This window comes from Thermobia domestica, chromosome 1 (assembly GCF_964235325.1).
Source record: "Thermobia domestica chromosome 1, izTheDome1.hap1.1, whole genome shotgun sequence".
Lineage (NCBI taxonomy): Eukaryota > Metazoa > Arthropoda > Insecta > Zygentoma > Lepismatidae > Thermobia > Thermobia domestica.
The window spans coordinates 181,362,969-181,384,570 of record NC_137454.1 but is presented as its reverse complement, the minus strand read 5'-3'; the positions used below and the strand labels follow the sequence as shown (position 1 = coordinate 181,384,570).

Below are 21,602 nucleotides of genomic sequence, written 5' to 3'. Positions count from 1 at the left end.
AATATGTACTTTTTGGTCGAAATTAGTTCATTCTCCAAGTATTTACTGCTATCTTTACCACTTTCCCACAGAGCTGTGCTTATATGTACAGGTACGTAACACACATCATTCCTACCACTAATGTGAATCATAATTGTTGCGGCTGTGTCTATAACAAAACTTGATAGCCAATTGTTTCCAAACAATGTTTTGTAATCTAGAAAATCAAGGTAGGTACCTCCAAACCTTATCACAATGAAATTTCTTTGACATTGACGTCTAAGGTAATAGTCTACATTGTCTAATAGTCCATTTGCTAACAAAACTTCTCTCTGTTCTGACACACAAACTATGTTCGATTTCTTCTCTTCATGATTAACGTCATAATTACTAACTCTAGATTCGGTGTTATATACCTGATCTATTAATTGGTCATTCTCTATGATTACTTTTGCCTCACTGCTATCTTCCTGATTATGTGAGTATTCATTTTCACTTTTTTTCGATAAACCTAAGCCATCTTTCTCCTCTACTACTGTTTGCATCTTTTCCGTACTCTCATTAAGCTCGCTTCTTGATGGTTTTGTTAGTAACGACCTAAGAAGACTGCCCTCGAAACAGCTACTCTCTCGTTTCTTTCGCTTGCACCAACCCTCCTCCATTATTTCCGTTTTCATGTTTTCCATACTTCCATCAAGCTCGCTTCTTGATGGCTTTGTTAGTAACGACCTAAGAAGACTGCCCTCGAAATAGCTACTTTTTCGTTTCTTTCGCTTGCACCAACCCTCCTCCACTAAACAATCAGCAATATTTTTTCGTTTCCGTGTTTTACGCTTTTTGGTAAATACATCAGGAATTTCAAAATTTAGTTCCTTAACAATTGAATTCACTATTTCCCTCTCTTGCCTAACGAACCTTCCTGGTTTCAAATGCGATTCACCGGGAAAATGAACATTTTTCAGAATGTTAAACCACGCTTCGGCTTTACTATTACTTATATGCATTCGAGTCAGAAGGCAAGACCACAATGGTGCTAGTGGCATGTATTTTTTCACAATTGTAGTTTCCATTTTAGGACTGTAGAATATATTTATATCGTTTACAACACATTCACAAAGTGCGATGCTGCTGACAATATCATTAAATATTCTGAAAAAGGGTGACTGTTTATAATTGAAATGTATTCCATGAAAAATGTTTTCTTCATCATCAGTAACATTAACAGCAGATAAAGTCTCATCTACCTCGTATTCAACTTCTCGCACTTTTTTGGCAGAATTACCTAATTTTTTAATACATGTTTCTACATGATTGCAACGACCTTTACTTTTAATAACAAATATCAAATCACGAAAAACATTTATCATATCTTCCAATACGTGGCAGTCAACCATCAACAACACACATTCTATTATAAATTGCTTACACAGTTTATTTCTGGAGATCTTCGCAACATCACGTGCGACAATGTGAACAAAATGTGACACACACATGTGTGTAAATATTAGCATTGATTTATCATTTTCAAGTTTATTCCCTTGTAAAAGTGTAAAAACAGAGCACAGATACTGCTGTAGCGGCATGGTATTGAAACCAAACATTACTGCGGAAATCATGGCATGACTGAAATCGCATACAACACGTTTAAATAATGGCCATTTACGTAACTTTTGGTTGCAAAATTTCCGGAACGCGCTTAGCAACCATGAAATAGATGTTGCATCGTGTTGGCTAGTAATCATTTCAAATATCGGAAGAAGCTTATTTCTTACAGAAATAACGCCAACATAATAAAAAACACGTTTGCCCTCTTTGGGTTTCCGAACCAGTGACCCTGTGGCATCAAAATATACAATCAGATCGTCGTTTTCTTGCACGTACTTTCTAATTACTTCTAGCTGTTGTTCGCTGTACATATGCACAGCAAACGGAAGAGCAACATGTTGTATATATTTGCCACACTTGTTATCACTTTTACTTAGTACTTCCTCTTTCTCGTATTCTGCAATAATATCTGCGAAATCATCGTGCATCAAGTCATTTCTAGATTTACTCTCTAATCTAATATTCTGTAAAACTCTCAGAGACTTTATTCCTTGGCAGTTACCCTTGGAAAGTGCTTCAGAGTCAGCCTTTAAAATTTGCTTTGACCGGTACACGGTAGGTTTAACATTGTGTAAAATGTCCCCTAACACAGTACGTTCCTCACCGCGTACATCCGATGTTAACATTCCCTTATGTTTCATCACGCCTACTCCCGTTACGTTAAATTTCACCGGTTGGCCACTAATGGGGTATTTCTTTACAGAGAGTTTGAATTTTCTGCACCCTTTAAATTTACATTTTCCATAAATTATCAAAAATGAACTTCTCTGGCGGTTAAAGTGATATTTCTTCATTGTTAGAAGACAAAATTTATGAACCTTCTCAAATTTTCTTCTAATAATATATGGCCAAACTGATCTTCGCAAGGTATTGCTCGATTCATCATAAATTTTCTGCCATTCTTCAAAAGATATGTCAAACATTAATTTCAAGTTGTCTTTCTCCAAATTACCCTGTAAACTAACTACATTGCTTTGATCGCGCGAAAATTTTATACCTGAAGTTACTTGGCATTTTTTTTCACTTCGAGTAGCATGGCTATCAGGATGTGATACCGACAAACCAATTTTCGATTTACATATACTTCTACTCCCATTTTCATGTTTTATTAGCTTTTTCTCCTCACATATGAATTCCCTTTCAGTATTAATTTCTTCAGGCACAACACTACCGTAATAAACTGTTGGTGAGCATTCACAGGCAATTTGTGTGTCAGTCTTAAGTTCTGCTTCATCTGTATCATTATTTATAAGTGACGTATTATTTCCTGAAGAACGACACTTTATTTTCTCATCTACATTAATTGTATCATCCGAATTGCATAACGGTAAAATATTACGGACCTTACAGATATTCCCTGCGTCACACTCATATCCCACTTCCCTAACCGTATTTATTTTTGTTTCCTGTAATATATTTACTTTTTCGTTTGCTGAAGATTCAATTTGTAGTTTATTTTTATATTCCGTTACATCTACAATATTAATGACACTTGAATGAGTAGTACCTGAAACAACATTCACTTCCGCGTTTACAATTTCATTTACTTCAGATTTATTCTCGACTTTTCTCTCGGTGCATATTTTTGACTCCAATTTAACATGTACGTCTTTATGCACAACACTATCAATTGAATGCGATAACTTGGAGGCATTCTCTATTTCCGAATCACAGTAATTATTTCCTACCCTACTGAGCTTTGTTGTCTTTTCAACTAATTTCCGAAACAGTTGTTTGACACCGCCAGCATTTCTTTTCCAATTAACATATAATAACTTTCGATTTTTAAAAGAATTATCGTTAAATATTTGTGTCGCGGCTAAACCTAATACTGAATTACATTTGTGAACATTGCGAGTGACCAATTTAGGTTCGCTTACCATAGCAGCCAAACATTCAGCAAGTTTTTCTGCTTCCCGAAACTTCTTCGTGCGGTCCATCTTATATGATCAGTGGCTTAACGCTCACTAAAGGTTGCTGTTAATATCACACTATTTTCATATTTAAGAAGCGCCAACTGAACACAGCTCTCCACCTATTGGCTATGAAATTCTACGCAGATATCCCAGATAACAATTAACTCAGCAGTGTTGCGAAAACCGTAAATTTATCTGCGAGAGCAGAATGATTTAAAAAGATTTTCTCCGGTTGGAGAATTTCAATACATTGTGAAAAATATTATTACGAAAATTATTAAAAATATTAAAATAATATTATTACCAATTAAAAGATCTAATCTACATTGAAAACAATAGAATATATGGTTCCGGGAGGAAGTTTACCCGCCCCCACCCCTTGAAATCATCACTATCGTAAGGGTTGGAGAAACATAACATTCCTTGCTTTCGTGGACCTAGTTGTTAGCGCCTTCAAATTTTGTGATGTGGGCATGGTTTCGATTCCTGGTGTTGACAGAGACATTTTCGCCTTTGGCATATTGGAAGATGCATTCACACCTTTGTCTTAATTATGTTAACTGTTAAATCTTAAATAAACACTCAGCGTATTTCATGAGAATCATACAATTTTACGAAATTTATTGTACAGTACGTTCAAAAAGTATCTCAGCACTGAAAGATTGTACTTGTTATTCTGAGAGAAACATTGATGCAATGGTTTTTTCGTGTTGTGTATAATATGTTGTGCAAATGTCCGACACAGACATGAACGAAACTAGACATTAACAACTCAACACAGACGTATGTCCAAGAAAGGAGGTGTGCATTACATTGCAGCAGTTATTGAGAATCGGCCAGAGTTCTGTTGAATACTGGATAACGCAGGGGTGTGTTACATTGTTAAAAATAAAGGTTTCTTTGTTGAATATGTGTTTTGCGTGGATGACAAGTACACAAAACTAGGGCTGTGCGATATCCAGAGTTGGATATCGAAAATCGATATCGACAAAATATTGAAATAGTTGATATATTGAAAATATTGGAATATCGAAAAATAGAATAGATATCCTAAAGTAGGGCATGGGGGGTCAAAATTTATGCGAAAGATTCACTTTCTCACTATTCTGCCAACTTAGGAAATGGGAACCCATGTTTAAGAATTTTTGAATATTCCTATTTTAAGAGGACAAGAAGAGCATCAATCAATATAGGCCTTTCTATGAATGCATGCGTGTACAAGGGTATCGTATGTTCCAGAATATCTTTAGAACCCTGGATCAATTTCAACGAAATTTGGTACTATATGACTTATAATCTGAAAAAACAAAAAGTACTGTAAGAAGTACTGTAAAAGTACGGTGCAAAGTACAAATATGTACAAAATAATCTAAACCAACTGATATTATTATCGATCTATAATTCTTGGGATCGTTGAGATGAATAGTGACACTTCGTGTAATTTGATTTGATTTTATTTTAGTTTAGAGTCCATGTCATCAGCGAAGTTATGTGAGACCTCAGACCTACAGCTTCATGTGGAATCCGTACCACATGAGCTCCCGCCGGGAATCGAACTCAGGTCCCTCACGCCAAAGACACATACGCTAATAGCTTAGCCACGAGGAAACTCTGATACCATGTAATTTCATGTTCATCCTTCATTAATACTTGAAACGGGTGGGGAACTGTGGGGTACAAGTTGTCGAAAATAATCGATGTTAAAGTGGAATCCATATTATATTTCTCATATTGGTAATAGCTCCGATGATACTTAACCCCAAGTTAAGACAAGAAGGGGAATACCTGATGACCCGAGAATATACAGATGGTGATCAGAAAAATGGAAACACCTGAACGAAATTGCAACTTACCAGATTAATATGGTGTCGGGCCACCTTTCGCCTTCAGAACAGCCTTGATGCGACGTGGGATGGAGGCATAGAGGTCGTGAATGGTAGCAAGTGGAATTTTACACCATTCCTCGTGCAGGGCATCGGCCAGTTCTGTGAGAGAGGATGGAGGTGGAAATCGTCGCCGGAGTCGTGTTTCCAAGACGGACCACAGATGTTCAATTATGTTGAGATCTGGGGATTGGGCGGGCCAGGGGAGGTGTTGAACTTCATCCCGATGTTCCTCAAACCACGCTGCAACAACGCCAGCTGTGTGAATGGGTGCATTATCATCCTGGAAGATGGCGTCATTGTCCGGGAACAACATCCGGACCATAGGATGCAAGAGGTCTCCTAAAATTGCGACATAATAGTTGGCAGTGATTCGTCCGCTAACTGTGACCACAGGACCCAATGAAAACCATGATATGGCAGCCCACAGCATTACCGAGCCGCCGCCATATTTCACAGTTGGGCGGAGACACTGCAGATCATAAGCTTCTTTGGGCGTTCTCCACACATAAACACGGCCCGTGGTTGGGAATAGGATGCAGGAAGACTCACCCGACCATATCACACGTTTCCAGTCCTCAACGGTCCAAGTTGCATGGTCGCGGCACCATTTGCGGCGTACGAAAGCGTTATGGTCCCTGATGAGCGGTTTGGCCCGTGCAACACGACCCCGTAAGTTCATGTCATGTAATTCGCGGCGGACTGTGATTGTCGAAACAGGGTGGGGGAGGTTCTGATTGAGTTCCTCCGTCACTTGCTCCGCAGTGGCACGACGGTTCTGCGTGAAAATGCGCTTTAATACCCGGCGTGACCTGTCACTCATGATTTTCTTCCGCCCACTGTTTCGCTTCCTCGATGTGGTTTTCCCGTGTGTTGTGTAGGCCGTCATCACCTTCGACACTGTCCCACGCGACACACCTAACACAGTAGCCACTGCCGTCACACTCACTCCACATAACCGTGCACCAACAATTTGCCCTCTTTGAAAATCTGAGAGGTCTCCCATTTTACACTACCTCCGTCTGCTGCAGCCACTGAACACTGCTGTTCCACTGTGCCTGACGTAGTATGGAGACCGACCTAACACACCACCACCAGCGGTCCGGCGCTGCGGGCGCCACGACACCACTGCCAACCCATACATTTGACGTGTTGCCAATTACAGGTGTTTTTATTTTTCTGATCATCATCTGTATATATTCATTGTTTCTCACTCGTATTGACTTGGGCAAGGCCGAAGGTGTTGCTCTTTGTAGTTTATTTATTACGCTTATTTCTTTACTTTCAAATATCTCGTATATTTCTAAACTTTATTCTCCCAGTGGGAAGAACGAACATTTCAGCTAGTAAATAAATATAGCCGATTGTAATATGGTAGTGAAATAGAACTAAAGAACTCAAAACTACATTTTCAATACACTTTAAAGAACATCGTTTTAATGAACATTACGAATATGTATATCTTGCGTAACAAACGAACACATACTGACTTCGGAAACATACTCTGAGTATATTAAGTTACTAATATGTGAGTACATATATCACTTCTATTTTGATATCCGATGGAGTTGAAGTGGCTCCAACACGTGTTAATATGTAACATAGCTCGGATAACACAGAGCCATTGTGTTGAATTAGCATAAACAGTCTTTACCTTGTAGTGAGCCCGAGCGAGAGCGAGCTGAACTGAGGTTAGTGTGTGGATCTCTTGCCTCTAATGTGTTAAAATGAAATCCATGAGTATTTTTTTAAATCACCCTGTATTTTTGAGAAGCTATATTATATGATAAACATTATAAGAATGAATGAAAATACTCTTTATCCATTAACGAAATAATCCTTCCCCCACGAAAAAAGGAGAAAGAAAGAAGCATTAAAAGTGAAACTTTTCTAAGTGGATATCAGTTATTAATACTCATAGAGAGTTAACAATGAAATCGGCAAAAGAAACTTTATTGGTTGCAAAGTGGATTTTGTTCTGAGAGTAAGTTTGGTCACAGAGCAACAGTACATCTATCCGATTAAAAAGAAGGCGTGAAGAAAATCTACCAATCAGCATCTACCTTGTTCTATAGCGAATCACATTAAATGTACAATCTTCACCTAGTGCCAATTGTTGAGTAATTCCAAACGAGAATGGAGTTCATTTTTGTCGGGGACTCAATATTATTGAGGTGTTGGGAGCTGTACACTGGAACAAGAGTACGAAAAGATGGTAAGTCTAATTATACATAATACATTTTTTAAATCTTAAGGCATTTGTCTCAACTGTTCAGTATAAGTTGTTAAAGGGAGGGGGAGAAGTAAAAGGTTGAGTGGATTATTCTTGTTTAACACGCTTTTCTAATACATAATGAAACCTATATTTAAAAAAAAAAAAATGATTAACGCAAAGCATGTATAGATCAGCAGTACATTTTTCAGTATTTTAGTTCATAGTAGCATTGCAACCACTGAGAAGGCCAAGTACGTGAGAACGGGGGGAGGGGCATTTAGTGGAAGGGTCAAGTTCTCGATAAAGGGCTTTCTCGCCATAACTTATACCTCCTTACTGGAAGAGTCGAAACTTACAGTTCATAAATTGTATAATAGTAATAGTGACCAGAATTTTAACTTGCAAAAACTTAACGCACAATAACGGGGAAGGGGGAAGTGCACCGCTGGTTCTCGTAATATATTTTAGGCATCATCAGTGTTTTCAAGTTCCTTCTAAACTTGCTCAAAAAGCGCGGCCCCTCTAAGCGGTATCAGGAGCGGACAAAAGCAAAATTTTCACCCTGCCATTGAGTCTTTGGCGCACCCACTTAGTTCTAGACTATATTTACATTTTATTACAGTGGTGTTAGAAAATACGTTCGAAAATTTATTTTGGGGTGCTCGTTTGCCCCCCCCCCTGACGTTAGCATCCCGGGCAGTTGCCCGGTTTGCCCAACCTTTGGTGCTTGTGCTTGGTTCTGTGTAGCCGCAGTACATGGCAATTGTACTGTGCCTCATGGCAACACTTTTTAACTCATTTTACTCCAGATCTTGTAGGTCATAGAATTTGTCAACGTCCGTGAACCTGGCCCCCCCACTTTGAGCACTAACGATAAAATTAGTGTCAATCGTTAGTGCATCGTTAGTGCTTCTTAGTGCACCAACCCCTAACGTTAGTGCTTAATTAGTGTAGGAGCTACAGGCAAAAAACCTTTGGGGGGGCCAAGTTCACGCTGCCCCCCACTTCAAGCACTAACGAAATAACTAGTGCCATTCGTTAGTGCTTCCTAATGCACCAACCCGTGACGTTAGTGCTTCATTAGTGTAGACTCTGGAGCCAAAACAATGAAACACGCTGGCCCCCCACTTCAAGCAATAAGGAAAAGAATAGTGCCGTTCGTTAGTGCATCGTTAGTGCTTCTAGAAAATACTAAAAGTTTCGTTAGTGCTTCACTATTAGTGTAGATATAGCCAATTACAAGTCACGAAACTCCCATAAGAAATGCATGGGGAATTTTTCTTTGCGTCAAATTACCGCCAAATTAAAAAGCACTATTGACCTCTTCTAGTGCAATCGTTAGTGCATCGTTAGCGCTTCATACTCCAAAAACCGCTAACGTTAGTGCTTCATTAGTGTAGGAGTTATAAAGAAAAAACATTTGGGGGGCCAAGTTCACGCTGCCCCCCACTTCAAGCACTAACGAAATAACTAGTGCCATTCGTTAGTGCTTCTAGAAAAGACTTATAGTTTCGTTAGTGCTTAAATATTAGTGAGGTTATGACTTATTACATGTCACGAAACTCCCATAAGAAATGCATGGGGAATTTTTCATTGCGTTAAATTACCGCCAAATTCAAAAGCACTAATGATCTCTTTTAGTGCAATCGTTAGTGCATCGTTAGTACTTCTTAGTGCACCAACCCTAACGTTAGTGCTTCATTAGTGTAAGTACTACAAGTGAAAAACCCTTTGGGACTAGCGTGAACTTAGCCCCCTCCACTTTGAGGACTAACGAAAAGATTAGTGTCAATCGTTAGTATATCGTTAGTGCTTCCAGAAAATACTAATAGTTTTGTTAGTGCTTCACTATTAGTGTAGATATCGCCAATTGTAAGTCACGAAACTCTCATAAGAAATGCAAGGGGTACTTATCATTGCGTTAAATTCCCGAACGTAATAGTAACCATTACACTAATATATGGTTATTAGTGCTTTTAAATTTGGTTGAAGAATTTTACAAAATGGAAAATGCTACCTGTCTAAATTTAGCCCTGCACGCATCTCAAATACTACTAAAAAAACGTTTGACATTGTTAGTGCATCGTTAGTACCCATTAGTACACTAAACTCTAACGTTAGTGCTTTGATTCAACTCTATATTAGTGAATATTATTTGCAAGACTAAATTGAAATTTTCTAATTCTACAATTATTGTCCTAGAAAGGTGAGATAGACGTCAAAAGTTAGTGCATCGTTATTGCTTCCCGAAACACGAAGCATTGGTGTTAGCGATATTATAGTTTAAGAGTTATAAGTTTAAGAGTTTAAGAGTTTAACTCACTCTGAGCTAAATTAAATTTTTGCGAATTTTACAATAATTGTCCCACAAAGGTTGAATAAACGTCAATGATTAGAACATCGTTAGTGCTCCGAAAGACACTGAGCAATAATGTTACTGCTATCGTAATTTAGGGGTTAAATGAATAACTCAGGGGTCTACTTTAGATCTTAAAATTTTGTACAATTTTACGCTAATTGTCTGACAGAGATGGACAAAACCAGCGTTTAGTCCTCCGCTGAATAAGCACTAATGCTAGTGTTATCATAATTTAAGTGTTATTAACGAATAACACGCACAAGTCTAAATTCAAATTTGTCGAATTTTACAATAATTGTCAATCAAAAGGTAGGATAATCGCTAAAGGATCGTGCTTTTTTAGTGCTTCAAAAATACTAAGCACTGACGATAGTGCTATGATAGTTTAGGAGTTATCAGTGAATAACTTGGACGGAACTCAATTAAAATTTATCGAATTTTATAATAATTGTGTACAAATTGAAAAACCTGAAGTTAGCCCCGCCCAAGTTATTTGGTAAAACTCCTAAACTGTGACGGCACTGACGTTAACTGATTAGTATTTCATGGAGCACTAACAGTCACTAATCTTCGGTGGTTATCTTATCTTTGTGGGACAATTAGTGTGAAGTTCGAAAATTTAAATTAATCCTATCCGGATTATTCATGAAAGCACTAACGACAATGCTTAATGTTTTATAGCTAGCAATGCAGTAAGCGCTTGTGTTTGTCCCACTTTTGTGTCACAATTAGTGTAAAACTGTTTAAGTTCAAAAACCTAAAGTTAGACTGGGTTGAGGTTTCATTAACAAGTCCAAAAATATGATAGCACTAACGTTAGTACTTATTATTTTTTGAAGCGTTAAGGATGCACTATCCTTTAGCGTTTGTCCTACCTTTGTGAGAAAATTAGTGTTTTTCGATATTTTTAAATTCAGTCTCGTCCGGGTTATTCATTAATAATTCCCAAACTACAATTTCACTCTATTAATGCACTACCCACTGGTGTTAGTCCCACTTTTGTGGCACAATTACTAAAAAATTGTGTAAAAGTTGAAAAATCTAAAGTTAGCCTCGAACGAGATATTCATTAATAACTTCTAAAGTATGATAGTACTATCGTTAGTGTTTAGTGCACTAATGTGCAATTACTAAGCACTAAACATGTAAGTAGTTTTACTAGCACTTGGGAATCGTGCGGGGCTAAATTTAGACACTTAGCATTTTTCATTTTGTAAACTTCCCACATATTTAAAAGCACTAATAACAACATATAGTGAAATGGTTATAGTATAGTGTAGTGTTAGTAGCTCTTATTGCAAAACTCCAAACATTAGTGCATCAACAATTATGGACGATAGAAAATAAAACTTAGGGAAAGCTAACTATACGCTAGTGAGATGTAGGAAAAGTCTTACTGACACTTTCGAAAATGTGACAAGTGTTTGTTAAATGGTGCTGAATTGGGTAGAATTGTACCAACTTTTTCACAAAAGGGGCTGAAAATGCCAGCGTGGTACCAACGGGACGATGACTAACAAAAAGGACTGAATTTGGAACAATTGTAACAAGTGTGGCAATAGTGATTACCAAACTAGTTACATTCAAATTCCGCATAGTTCGCGTCTCAATTTAAGTACATTCTGTTTCTTATACAAGTTCACATGGTCGTAATGTATTACATAAGCATATATCCAGTGTCCTAACTAGGCAGGAGCAACTAGGGCAGTGCCCCCCAGCCCCTCACCAATAAGGGCCTCGAAAGGACTATTAAAATAAAAATGTGTAATTGAAAAACGTGATTATTTAGTTCATATGAAATATTATGTGAATATACATCCTAATAATAAAGATAAACGCCACAATCACACTAATAGATAGCCCTGCCAACGTTATCACGGCTGCAGGGAAGCAAACTGGTTCACACTGGTTTTTCATGAATCTAGTAAATTAGACCACGAGAAACATGAATCTGAAGGAATTTTGACGATTCGAATTTCGGAACTCGAGATATTCGAATTTGAAGTCACCAGGGAAGCAAACTGGTTCACACTGGTTTTTCATGAATCTAGTAAATTAGACCACGAGAAACATGAATCTGAAGGAATTTTGACGATTCGAATTTCGGAACTCGAGATATTCGAATTTGAAGTCACCAGGGAAGGAAACTGGTTCACACTGGTTGTTCATGAATCTAGTAAATTAGACCACGAGAAACATGAATCTGAAGGAATTTAGACGATTCGAATTTAGGAACTCGAGATATTCGAATTTGAAGGCACCAGGGAAGCAAACTGGTTCACACTGGTTTTTTCATGAATCTAGTAAATTTGACCACGAGAAACATGAATCTGAAGGAATTTAGACGATTCGAATTTAGGAACTCGAGATATTCGAATTTAAAGTCACCAGGGTAGCAAACTGGTTCACACTGTTTGTTTCATGAATCTAGTAAATTAGACCACGAGATACATGAATTTCCAGGGCAAGTGGACGGGATACCTCAGGTACCAGTTATATTGCCAACTACTTAGATCCAAAAAATTGAAGTAATTTGCTTTCTTATTGCGTTTCTTTTTGTTTGTTTGTTTGTTTGTTTCTTAACGCCCGACACGTATTACTATAAGAAGATTCCCACTTACTAAGCGTTAAAAATTATGCTATATAACAAATTATATATATAATTAAAATAACAACATGCAGAATGTTTTTATTACCATGGTAATTCTACGTTAAGTTAGTGTGAAAATTTTGTAGGATTGTACATCAATTTAAAGTATTATATTACTTACATTTTAACCAATATACAACAATTTTTAAGATTTTGCAAATGTGGAAAATGGGGCATGAATGGTAGAGCGCTTACTTCTCGCGCTAGGGACCCCTGGTTCTATTCATTCGTCTCATTTAGCCTACAGGGCATAATCGTGGAAAGTTAAAAAAAAAATAATAATTTCATTTCATTTCACAACATTAAAAAAGGCCACCATAGTAACCTTTTTCGATTAAATTTATTAAATAAAATACCGTTATGTGCCAAATGTTGGTGAAATATTTATTTGTGGAATGTGAGCAAAACCATTAGGCGTTTCCTTCTGAACTTCTGTTCACTCAGAAAGTATAGGATTTATTTCAGTGTTTGAAGTTTGTAAACACTAAAACAAAATTAGTTCAGAATGTATGGAATCAAAGTCTGCAGGTGTGACACTGAAAAGAGGGGGAAAAGTGGCAGGATACTCGAGTACCTCCACGAACATTTTGAAGGCCTCACATTAGATTTGGGTCGCATTGAATAATAATAATAGAAAGTCATAAAATGTTCTTGTTTCGCTTGCTCTCAGGAAGGCATTAGTATAATTTATTTTTACTCCATATTTGATCATAACTTAATTAAGATCAGTTGAAAGTAATAATAATGATGTATCTTTTTACAAGTGAAGTAGGAAGACGTTGACACTCTGAACCTATTGAGATTGTGGGAATCTGTAAAAAAGATAAAAAGAAGTTTCGTAGTAATTAACATTATAAGACTCTAAGGGAGAAATATTGTGTCATATTCAATGGTATCGGTATAAAAATGTTAATCAAAATTCAGTGTGGTTGTTTTCAAGATGACTGCTTAGCAGTGTTGGGCAAATTTCAATTGAATTAACAATTAACAATTAATCTGTAACTTTAATTGTTAATTGCAATTAACAATTGAAGTAAGTAATGGTTAATTGTTAATTGCAGTTGGCCATTAATAATGGAGAATCAATTGCAATTAATCAATTGATTGAAAGTTATTGCAGTGGAAAGTGTTCAAATTGTTCAATTGCATTATCAAATTATATTCTTACAAGAAACCAGTTATAGATATGCGACCGTCATTTTGGACATGACTGTACATTATGAACGAGAAGAGTAGATATTTTATTTTTAAAAAATGGTAATCGTTTCGTTATAAATAAAGATAGACCCAAAAATAACTATATTGATGTATCTCTGGGAAGAATTTTGGGCCAAATTCAACATAACCGATTCTAAGATGACCCTCGATGTCTTCTTGTGGCCTGTCATGTTTTCCTTTCTCCCGCATACCATTTATAGGTTCTAGTTTATAATGTACATCGTTCCTCCCATTTTGTTATTTTGTAAATTATTTATAAATCGGGAGCATAACAAGAAATTTTATGTGAACGATCGACAACAAACTATCTGCATGATTGTTTTCCGATTTTCGAAAAATTTCAGGTACGGTACGTGAAGTTGGCAGCATCCTTTTGTTTTTTGTATAAAATGTTTACAAATCGTGAACAATCATGAACAAACAACTAGAAAAAGATCCGGATAGTTTATTTTCACTTTCTGGAAATAGGTTGTGCTAGGTTTACGCATATGGTTATATCTTCATTCATGACTTACACAATGTTTTATTACGATTATGACACGCCTTATATTTGTATCTTGATTAAATAAATATATTTTTATGAAGACCATCTTTTTGCAGAAAATGGAAAGAGGTGGGTTGGATGGACCATTAGTGGTGCAACCACAAAACAAATATTACGTATGATGAAGGAAGAATCTCCTACAAGGAAAAAAGTTGTGATGATGGTGGGCACAAATGATTTACTGAAGGTATGATGTAAATCTAAATGAGTTCTTTTTGTACATTAATCATTACATTATGATTATATATAGTCATTACATTATAATTATTCTATATCTTTAAGACTGAACAACGTTTACATACACATTAGTTTTTGCTGATGAATGGATTTATATTCAGTAATGATTTAACTAGATTTCACGGTGTCCTCCCACTTGCGTACATTCACACTTCCGTACATGTGAAAATCTTTCCCAGTTCCGTACAAGTGCCAGATGCAGTGAAATGACATGATTTGAAGCAGCTGTAAAGATTATATGGAAGGAGAGTGATCCCTTCAGTTTCCTTATGTTCACAATAGAGTGCAGTAGTAACTGTTGCCAAACCGAATAGCAGAATCCCATGATCAACTACTCATGAAAGAGTGGAAACGTACTCTCGGAAAACTGTTACACCGGCCATACACTGACGTATTTTTCCGCCGTAGCCATAAAATTTCATGCGCTAGTCTTGTTAGCAGCTGTCAATACGTTAGTGTATGGGACCTAGCGTAAGTTTACGCACCGAATTTTTGTACGCTGGAAAAGTCTGGATGCTCTTAACTTCGAGCGTAAATACGGCGCGTAAAAACGGCTCAGATGAAAGGGTTTTCGAGCAGCAGGTGGTCTCTTGCCCTTTCCACGGCTTTCTCCCCGGTCTGGTCTTATTGTTTTCAGAAGAGAAAACCTGTTCTTGTGTTGTCCTCGCGAATCGTTGCTGAGGTTTGCTGGTAGACTCACCAGAAATCATCATTCCAATCTAGTTTCAGTCTTTCCATACAAGATACGATTTCGGTTAAACTAATATTTCCTATTGCACAAAACGAGACATTATTTCCTAATTAAAATTCATAATTAATTTTGAGTGCACAGAGAAAAAAGTATTTAAATCCAATACTTCCTAATCTGAATTCGCAAATTATGAGAGCTCCTCCGTGGCTATGTAGTCAGCGTACGCGTCCTCGGTGCGGGGCGCCCTGTTCGATTCTAGGCGGGTGCTCATGCGGTTCGGGTTCTACTTCTCATATAGAATCGCTAAACTTATCGAACCTGATGCCTTTCGACTAGGAATTTAATATTTAATTTAATATTTGGACATTAGTTTTTTTTTCCACACAGGTAAAGGCGCATATAAAGATGAAGTCACACCTTCAGAGTTACCCATGTTGTGATACTGAAATGAAATCTTTGAGTTTAACTTCCCACGATTATGCCCTTTAGACTAAAGGATACCATAATTAAGGCAAGTGAATGATGAGAGAATTGATTTAACGAAATGTGGGAGGAAACGAGAGTACCTTGAGAAAACCCACGGACATGATGCTGCCCACACAAACTTATTTGCACGGGGATTGAACCAGGGACCCCACGCACCAGAGATAAGTGCTTTAGCACTGAGCCGCTGTGGCCCTCTGTTGTGATTTTTTTTAAAAAAGTATGACTGTAAATAGCATTTGATCAATTTTTGCCGAATTGAAAATTATCTATAAATCATATGTTGCTCCTACTATTGAGTATTGTTCTCCTATCTGGTCTATGGCCTGCCCTACTCATTTAAAAAATTAAATTCGGTATATTTTTCACAGACATTACATATTGAACATAGTAGAAACTTTTCTTCAAGACTAGGGGGCGCGGTGGCTCAGTGGTAGAGCGTTCACCTCCGCTGCTTGGGGTCCCTAGTTCGATCCCAGCTCGCACCGTGTGGACTTTGTGGTGGATAAACACCGTGCTCGTGGGTTTTCTCGAAGTTCTTCTGTTTCCTCCTACTTTCTTCATTCCACCATTTCATTCATTTCTCATAATCACCGTCTCCTTTAGCCTAACCGGCATAACCGTGGGACGTAAAACTGAAAGATTTCATTTCATCTTCAAGACTGCTTCGTGTGGATGTTTTCATATTGCAGGCTATTAACTAAACATTTATTTATGAAATATAAACCTATCTAAGGCGTTTTTCAGAAATTCGAAAAAAAATTCTCCCTCAAGAGTAAACTACCCGTTGTGGATCTTTTCAGGAAAAAATAGTTATGTCATATTGTCCGGTTATTAATAAACCATTTATTTATGAATTACGAACAAAATTAACTGACTCGTGTTTGAGAAAATATCTCGAAAAAGCTCACAGGCAACAGTAAACTAACCTTTTTGTATTTTTACCACAAATAACTTATGCCAGATAATAAAAGTGGTAATGAAATATTGATGTACGAGCAGAATCGTTAGAGTCATTTTCGATAAAATTGCATTTGTCTTTTTATTTTCATCTACCAGTGAACTTCCTTTATTTTGGGGGATATGAAGAAAATTCGAAAACCTTCCCTTGGAAATCTGATAAAAGTATTAAGTTTAGAAACTTATCACTTGAATTTAAAGAAAATTATCCGATGTTGAGTTCGCCCTTACTACTCCTCAATTGATTTGTATGTATATGTGGAAACCCTCAAGTTCGGGTGGATTTTACCCTCATGTCATATACCCGACAGCAAGAACGAAGAAAAAGTTATTAAGTGTTTTAACACATTTTTTTTAATACAGTAAATTACTAAAGACTACATTTAAAGAAAACATGAAAATAAACAGTGATAAACTGGCAATAAACGAAAACCAGAGTAGAACTGAATTTAACCTGACCCCGCTTGCTAACAGCGGGCGGCGGTAATTTTGTCACCGGAAAATTCGTCACGGTAACTTCGTCACCAAAATATTACCATATAGGTAATTTCGTCACCGAAAATAATGTCACGATAATTTCATCACCAGTGTCTTTTAGAACATAATACAAGTACAATGAATGAACTCGAAAAAGTTTTTGAAATTGTTTTCTTTAATCTTCAATGAAGCAAAACTATGCAGCATAATCAAAATAGATTATTAATATTAAATAAAGAGTTACATATTTTAGATATCGTATTTGAGACAAGAGATAAAAGTTTCCAGTAATTCTATCACAGAAATATTGTCATATAGGAAAATTTGTCAGTTATTTCTTCACCTTTGTTGAATTAAATAGAGACAAAGCAAACGATCAAATAGCTTACTTTATTTTAATAAAACTTAGAAGACAATTCAGTTGGTGTTGTACTCTGCAAAATTGAAGTTTCTGGTACTCGACGCAAGAACAAGCACCAGTAGAAGAAAATAATGTCTGCTTGAGCAAATGTTAAAAGCACAGGCAACATGGGGCACTAATGGGTTCATTATTCACTATTTACAAATATTAAATTTCGCGAATATCAAAATTTCAGAACAGAAAATAGCAAACAAATATGGGAAGATACGCCAATCTGTTAATTTTAGAGATGCAAAAAAGCCGGCTTTTTTGAATCGATGGTTTTTTGCACATAAAAAGCCGGCTTTTTTGGGGAAAAAAAACGAGAATTTTGGAAATTTTGGCTTTTTTCATTTTCATGATTTTTCCGTTTAAATAGCTTCCTTATAGTATACTCTAAAGTTAAATAAGATTCCATGACCTCAATGCCATATTTCGCTCTGGAATTCACCATCATAATGGATGGAGCACATGGTTTATGAATTAAAGTAAACATAAAGTACGTAGTATTTGAGGGCAATTTTAGAAGCTATTTAACTTGATTTTAACTTCTGAATTATCGATATTTTTTCTTTTGTAGATCATTTCTTTTTAGTCATCCGTGTTTCACTTCTTAGAGCTTAGTACTCTAGCTTCTAGCACATAATTAAACTTATGATTTTCAATATATCCATTAGAGCGTACGTTTTTCAATATATCTTTCAGAGTGTACTTCCACATTTCCGTTATACTGTAGCTGTGCAATGATTTAACAATAATCTTCCAGACACAATCTTGAATACCATTTGATAGAAATAATCAGTATCGGATTTAGAAAAATATTTGGGAGGGTTCTTTTTCTGAATAATGTTTGGTTTTTCTAAAAATTTCTAACTTTTATTTAAGAGGAGCTTAAGTTTATGAGTACAGGCATAACAAATATTTCGTTTCGTTTGTATATTCAGCTATAATCTTCCAGATACAACCTTGAAGACCATTTTATACTGATAATCAGTGGCGGATTTAGAAAAGTATTTTCGGAGGGGCTTTTCTTATTAATGATTAGTTTTTTTCTAAAAATTCATATATTTTTTTTTTTTTTTTTATTTGAGGACAGCTTGAAGTTTATGAGTAAAGGCAAAACAAATATTTAGTTTGTTTTAGAAATTCCGTAATTTCGCGGTAGAGGCTTCAATCCGGAAGAACTCCCCACCATAACCTCTTCGCAAATAGATCACTGCTGGTAATTAATAACAAAGATTTAAAAACTATTAGAAAGTAAGTCGGCCAGGACTCACAGTACACGCACTATCTCTACATTCACAGATGGAATTAAGAAAAACCTTTGTCAAAATTGTCGAATGAGGGGTTGAATCAGGGACTTCACGATAGAAGCACGAAAGCTAACCACTCACTCATGTTTGTTGTGCAGTTGTGCTTAACTTAAATGTATTCTCTCTCTCTCTCTCTCTTTCTCTATGGCCACAAAAGCTCTCCATTGACTTCTGTCCTTATCCAATTCAATCCAGTTTCTACTCTGTATTCCTATTTCTGCTAGATCCATCTTAATATTGTCCTCCCATCTGGGCCTAGATTTTCCTAATGGACGTTTCCCGATTGGATTTCCAGTTAAAACTTTGAAAGCGTTCCTACTTTCTTCCATTCTGGCTACATGACCTGCTCACCTGAGCCTCCTAGTCTTGATGACTCTAACAGCGTTTGCACATGTCCCTGGCAATGCCGGACCCGACACCGACAATACCGGAACCGGAACCGGGGCTGCTTTGCACACATGGCCGGCAAAACCGGTGCCGCACCCGGCAATGTCGGTGCCGGCGCTGTTTTGCACACACATCCCGGTAATGCCAGTGCCGAGAAGTAGTTTGAGTTTGAACGTGAAGGAGAGAACATGAAATGAAATGAAATAAAATTTTTGAGTTTTACGTCCCACGGTTATGCCGGTTAGGCTAAAGGAGACGGTGATGATGAGTAATGAATGAAATGGTGGAATGAAGAAAGTGGGAGGAAACGGGAGAACCCCGAGAAAACCCACGCACACGGTGTTTGTCCACCACAAAGTTCACTTGGCGGGAGCAGGGTTTGAACCCGAGACCCCTAGCATCAGAGGTGAACGCTCTACCACTGAGCCACCGCGGCCCCAGGAGAGAATATGAGTCCAGCAATAAGCACGATATCTCCTTGCCTTGCTGTACTTACAGCGAAGAAAGGAAACAAAGCAGCACTAGAAAGATTTGGATCCATCCATTGTTGACAGTGCGTCATGTGGAAGGTTCGTTTCATACATTATATGAAAAGCTGCGGAAATATGATTCAACATTTTTTAATTACTTACTGCTATACAGGATACTCTTCTTTATGCTTTCCTTTCCCTCTTTCAGCAAACACACCCCCTTCCAAATTACGTACTATGATCTTTCAGGAGCCAAGAAAGACAATCCACACAAAAGGAAAGTGCTTATCAGAAACCTGATCACTATCAATGATTGATAGAAGCAGTCTTGCAAACTATCATTTTTCTATATTTTCCCCTTGGGAGAGGCTAAGCAGAAGGGCGAAAAAAAAAAAAAAAAAACAAGATTATTTGCTCTTTGTGTGTGGTTGTGTGCGCACGAGGTATATGGCCTTTTTTTTCACTTTTGTTATAATTTTAACATCTCTTTAAATTTCTCAAAATTGAAACAGGCTGAGATCACGGTATTTAAAATAATAATAATAATAATAATAATAATAATAATAATAATAATAATAATAATAATAATAATAATAATAATAATAATAATAATAATAATAATAATAATAATAATAGGTTCTGAAAAGGCAGCATTGCGGTTGCTTATTCACTCAGTCCACAATCGTTCTATGGAACAAATGCCCGACTAGACACAGAGTACATGAATACTTTTATTATGATCTATAGGGTAAAGCAGCATGCAAGCAACAGCAGCATAGGGTAAAGCATTTGCTGGTTCCGGGAGTTCCACTGGCTTTTTTGCCGGGTCGGAAAGCGTGTGCAAGCTACCATTTGATTACATTGCCGCCGATTACATCGCCGGCATTGTCGGAACCGGATGTTTGGTAAACCGTATAAATTATGTAGTTCCTTCTTATGAAGTTTCTGCCATTCCCCATTCCCCTTTCTCTTGGGTCCAAATATTCGTCTCTGAATTTTATTCTCAAATAATTTCAGTATGCGTTCTTCCCTCAGCGTAAGCGACCATGTTTCACAACCATAAAGCATAACAGGCATGATTATCATTTTATATATTTTAAGCTTTAAATTCCTTGACAGAATTCGCGCCGACAAAATATTTTGAACTGAATAATAACAAGAATTTCCTGATTTTAGTCAACATTTAATTTCTTTGTGGGTATGATTTTGGTCTGGTAATACTGATCCAAGTTATTTGAAAGTATCCACTGTGTCGAAAGTATTAATTGACATTTTAACGCACTCATAATTTGCCGTATTACGATCCTTGTGAATTTCCTTGTATTTAGATTTATCTGCATTTCTTTCGATTGTTCTCCTATCAGATTTACATCATCAGCATACACCATAACCTAGTGAATACCATTCAATTCTAGGCCCTGGTTCCTATCTTTGATTTTTCTTATAGCGTACTCCGGAACAAAGCTGAATAATAACGGCGATAACACATATCCTTGTTTCAGGCCAATCTCGACGTGGACGCTCGCATTTTTCTACTCGGACTTTACTCTGGAATTCATTTAAACACTTAATAAATCTAGCTTTTTCGGTATTCCAAATTCTGTAAGAATGTTGTACAATGTTTCCCTCCTTACCGAGTTGTAAGCCTTTCTAAAATCAATAAACAGTTGATGTACTGGGAAATATATGCCCATTTCTTTTCGATTATTTGTCGAATGGTAAATATCTGGTCGATTTCGACTAAATTCACACTGATAATCTCCAATAATTTCATCTGCGTATGGGGTCAATCTTATTAATAGAATGTTAAGAGAA

General features: G+C 36.8%; 1 protein-coding gene across 1 annotated transcript in view; it reads left to right on the top strand.

Annotated features, from left to right (window-relative positions):
- Window positions 1-21,602, top strand: part of LOC145691635 (uncharacterized) — a 55,269-nt gene that overhangs the window by 16,602 nt on the left and 17,065 nt on the right. Inside the window, exon 2 of the mRNA XM_081767016.1 lies at window positions 14,426-14,556. Coding sequence (XP_081623142.1) covers window positions 14,426-14,556 — 131 coding nt within the window. The remainder of the gene's footprint in view (window positions 1-14,425; window positions 14,557-21,602) is intronic.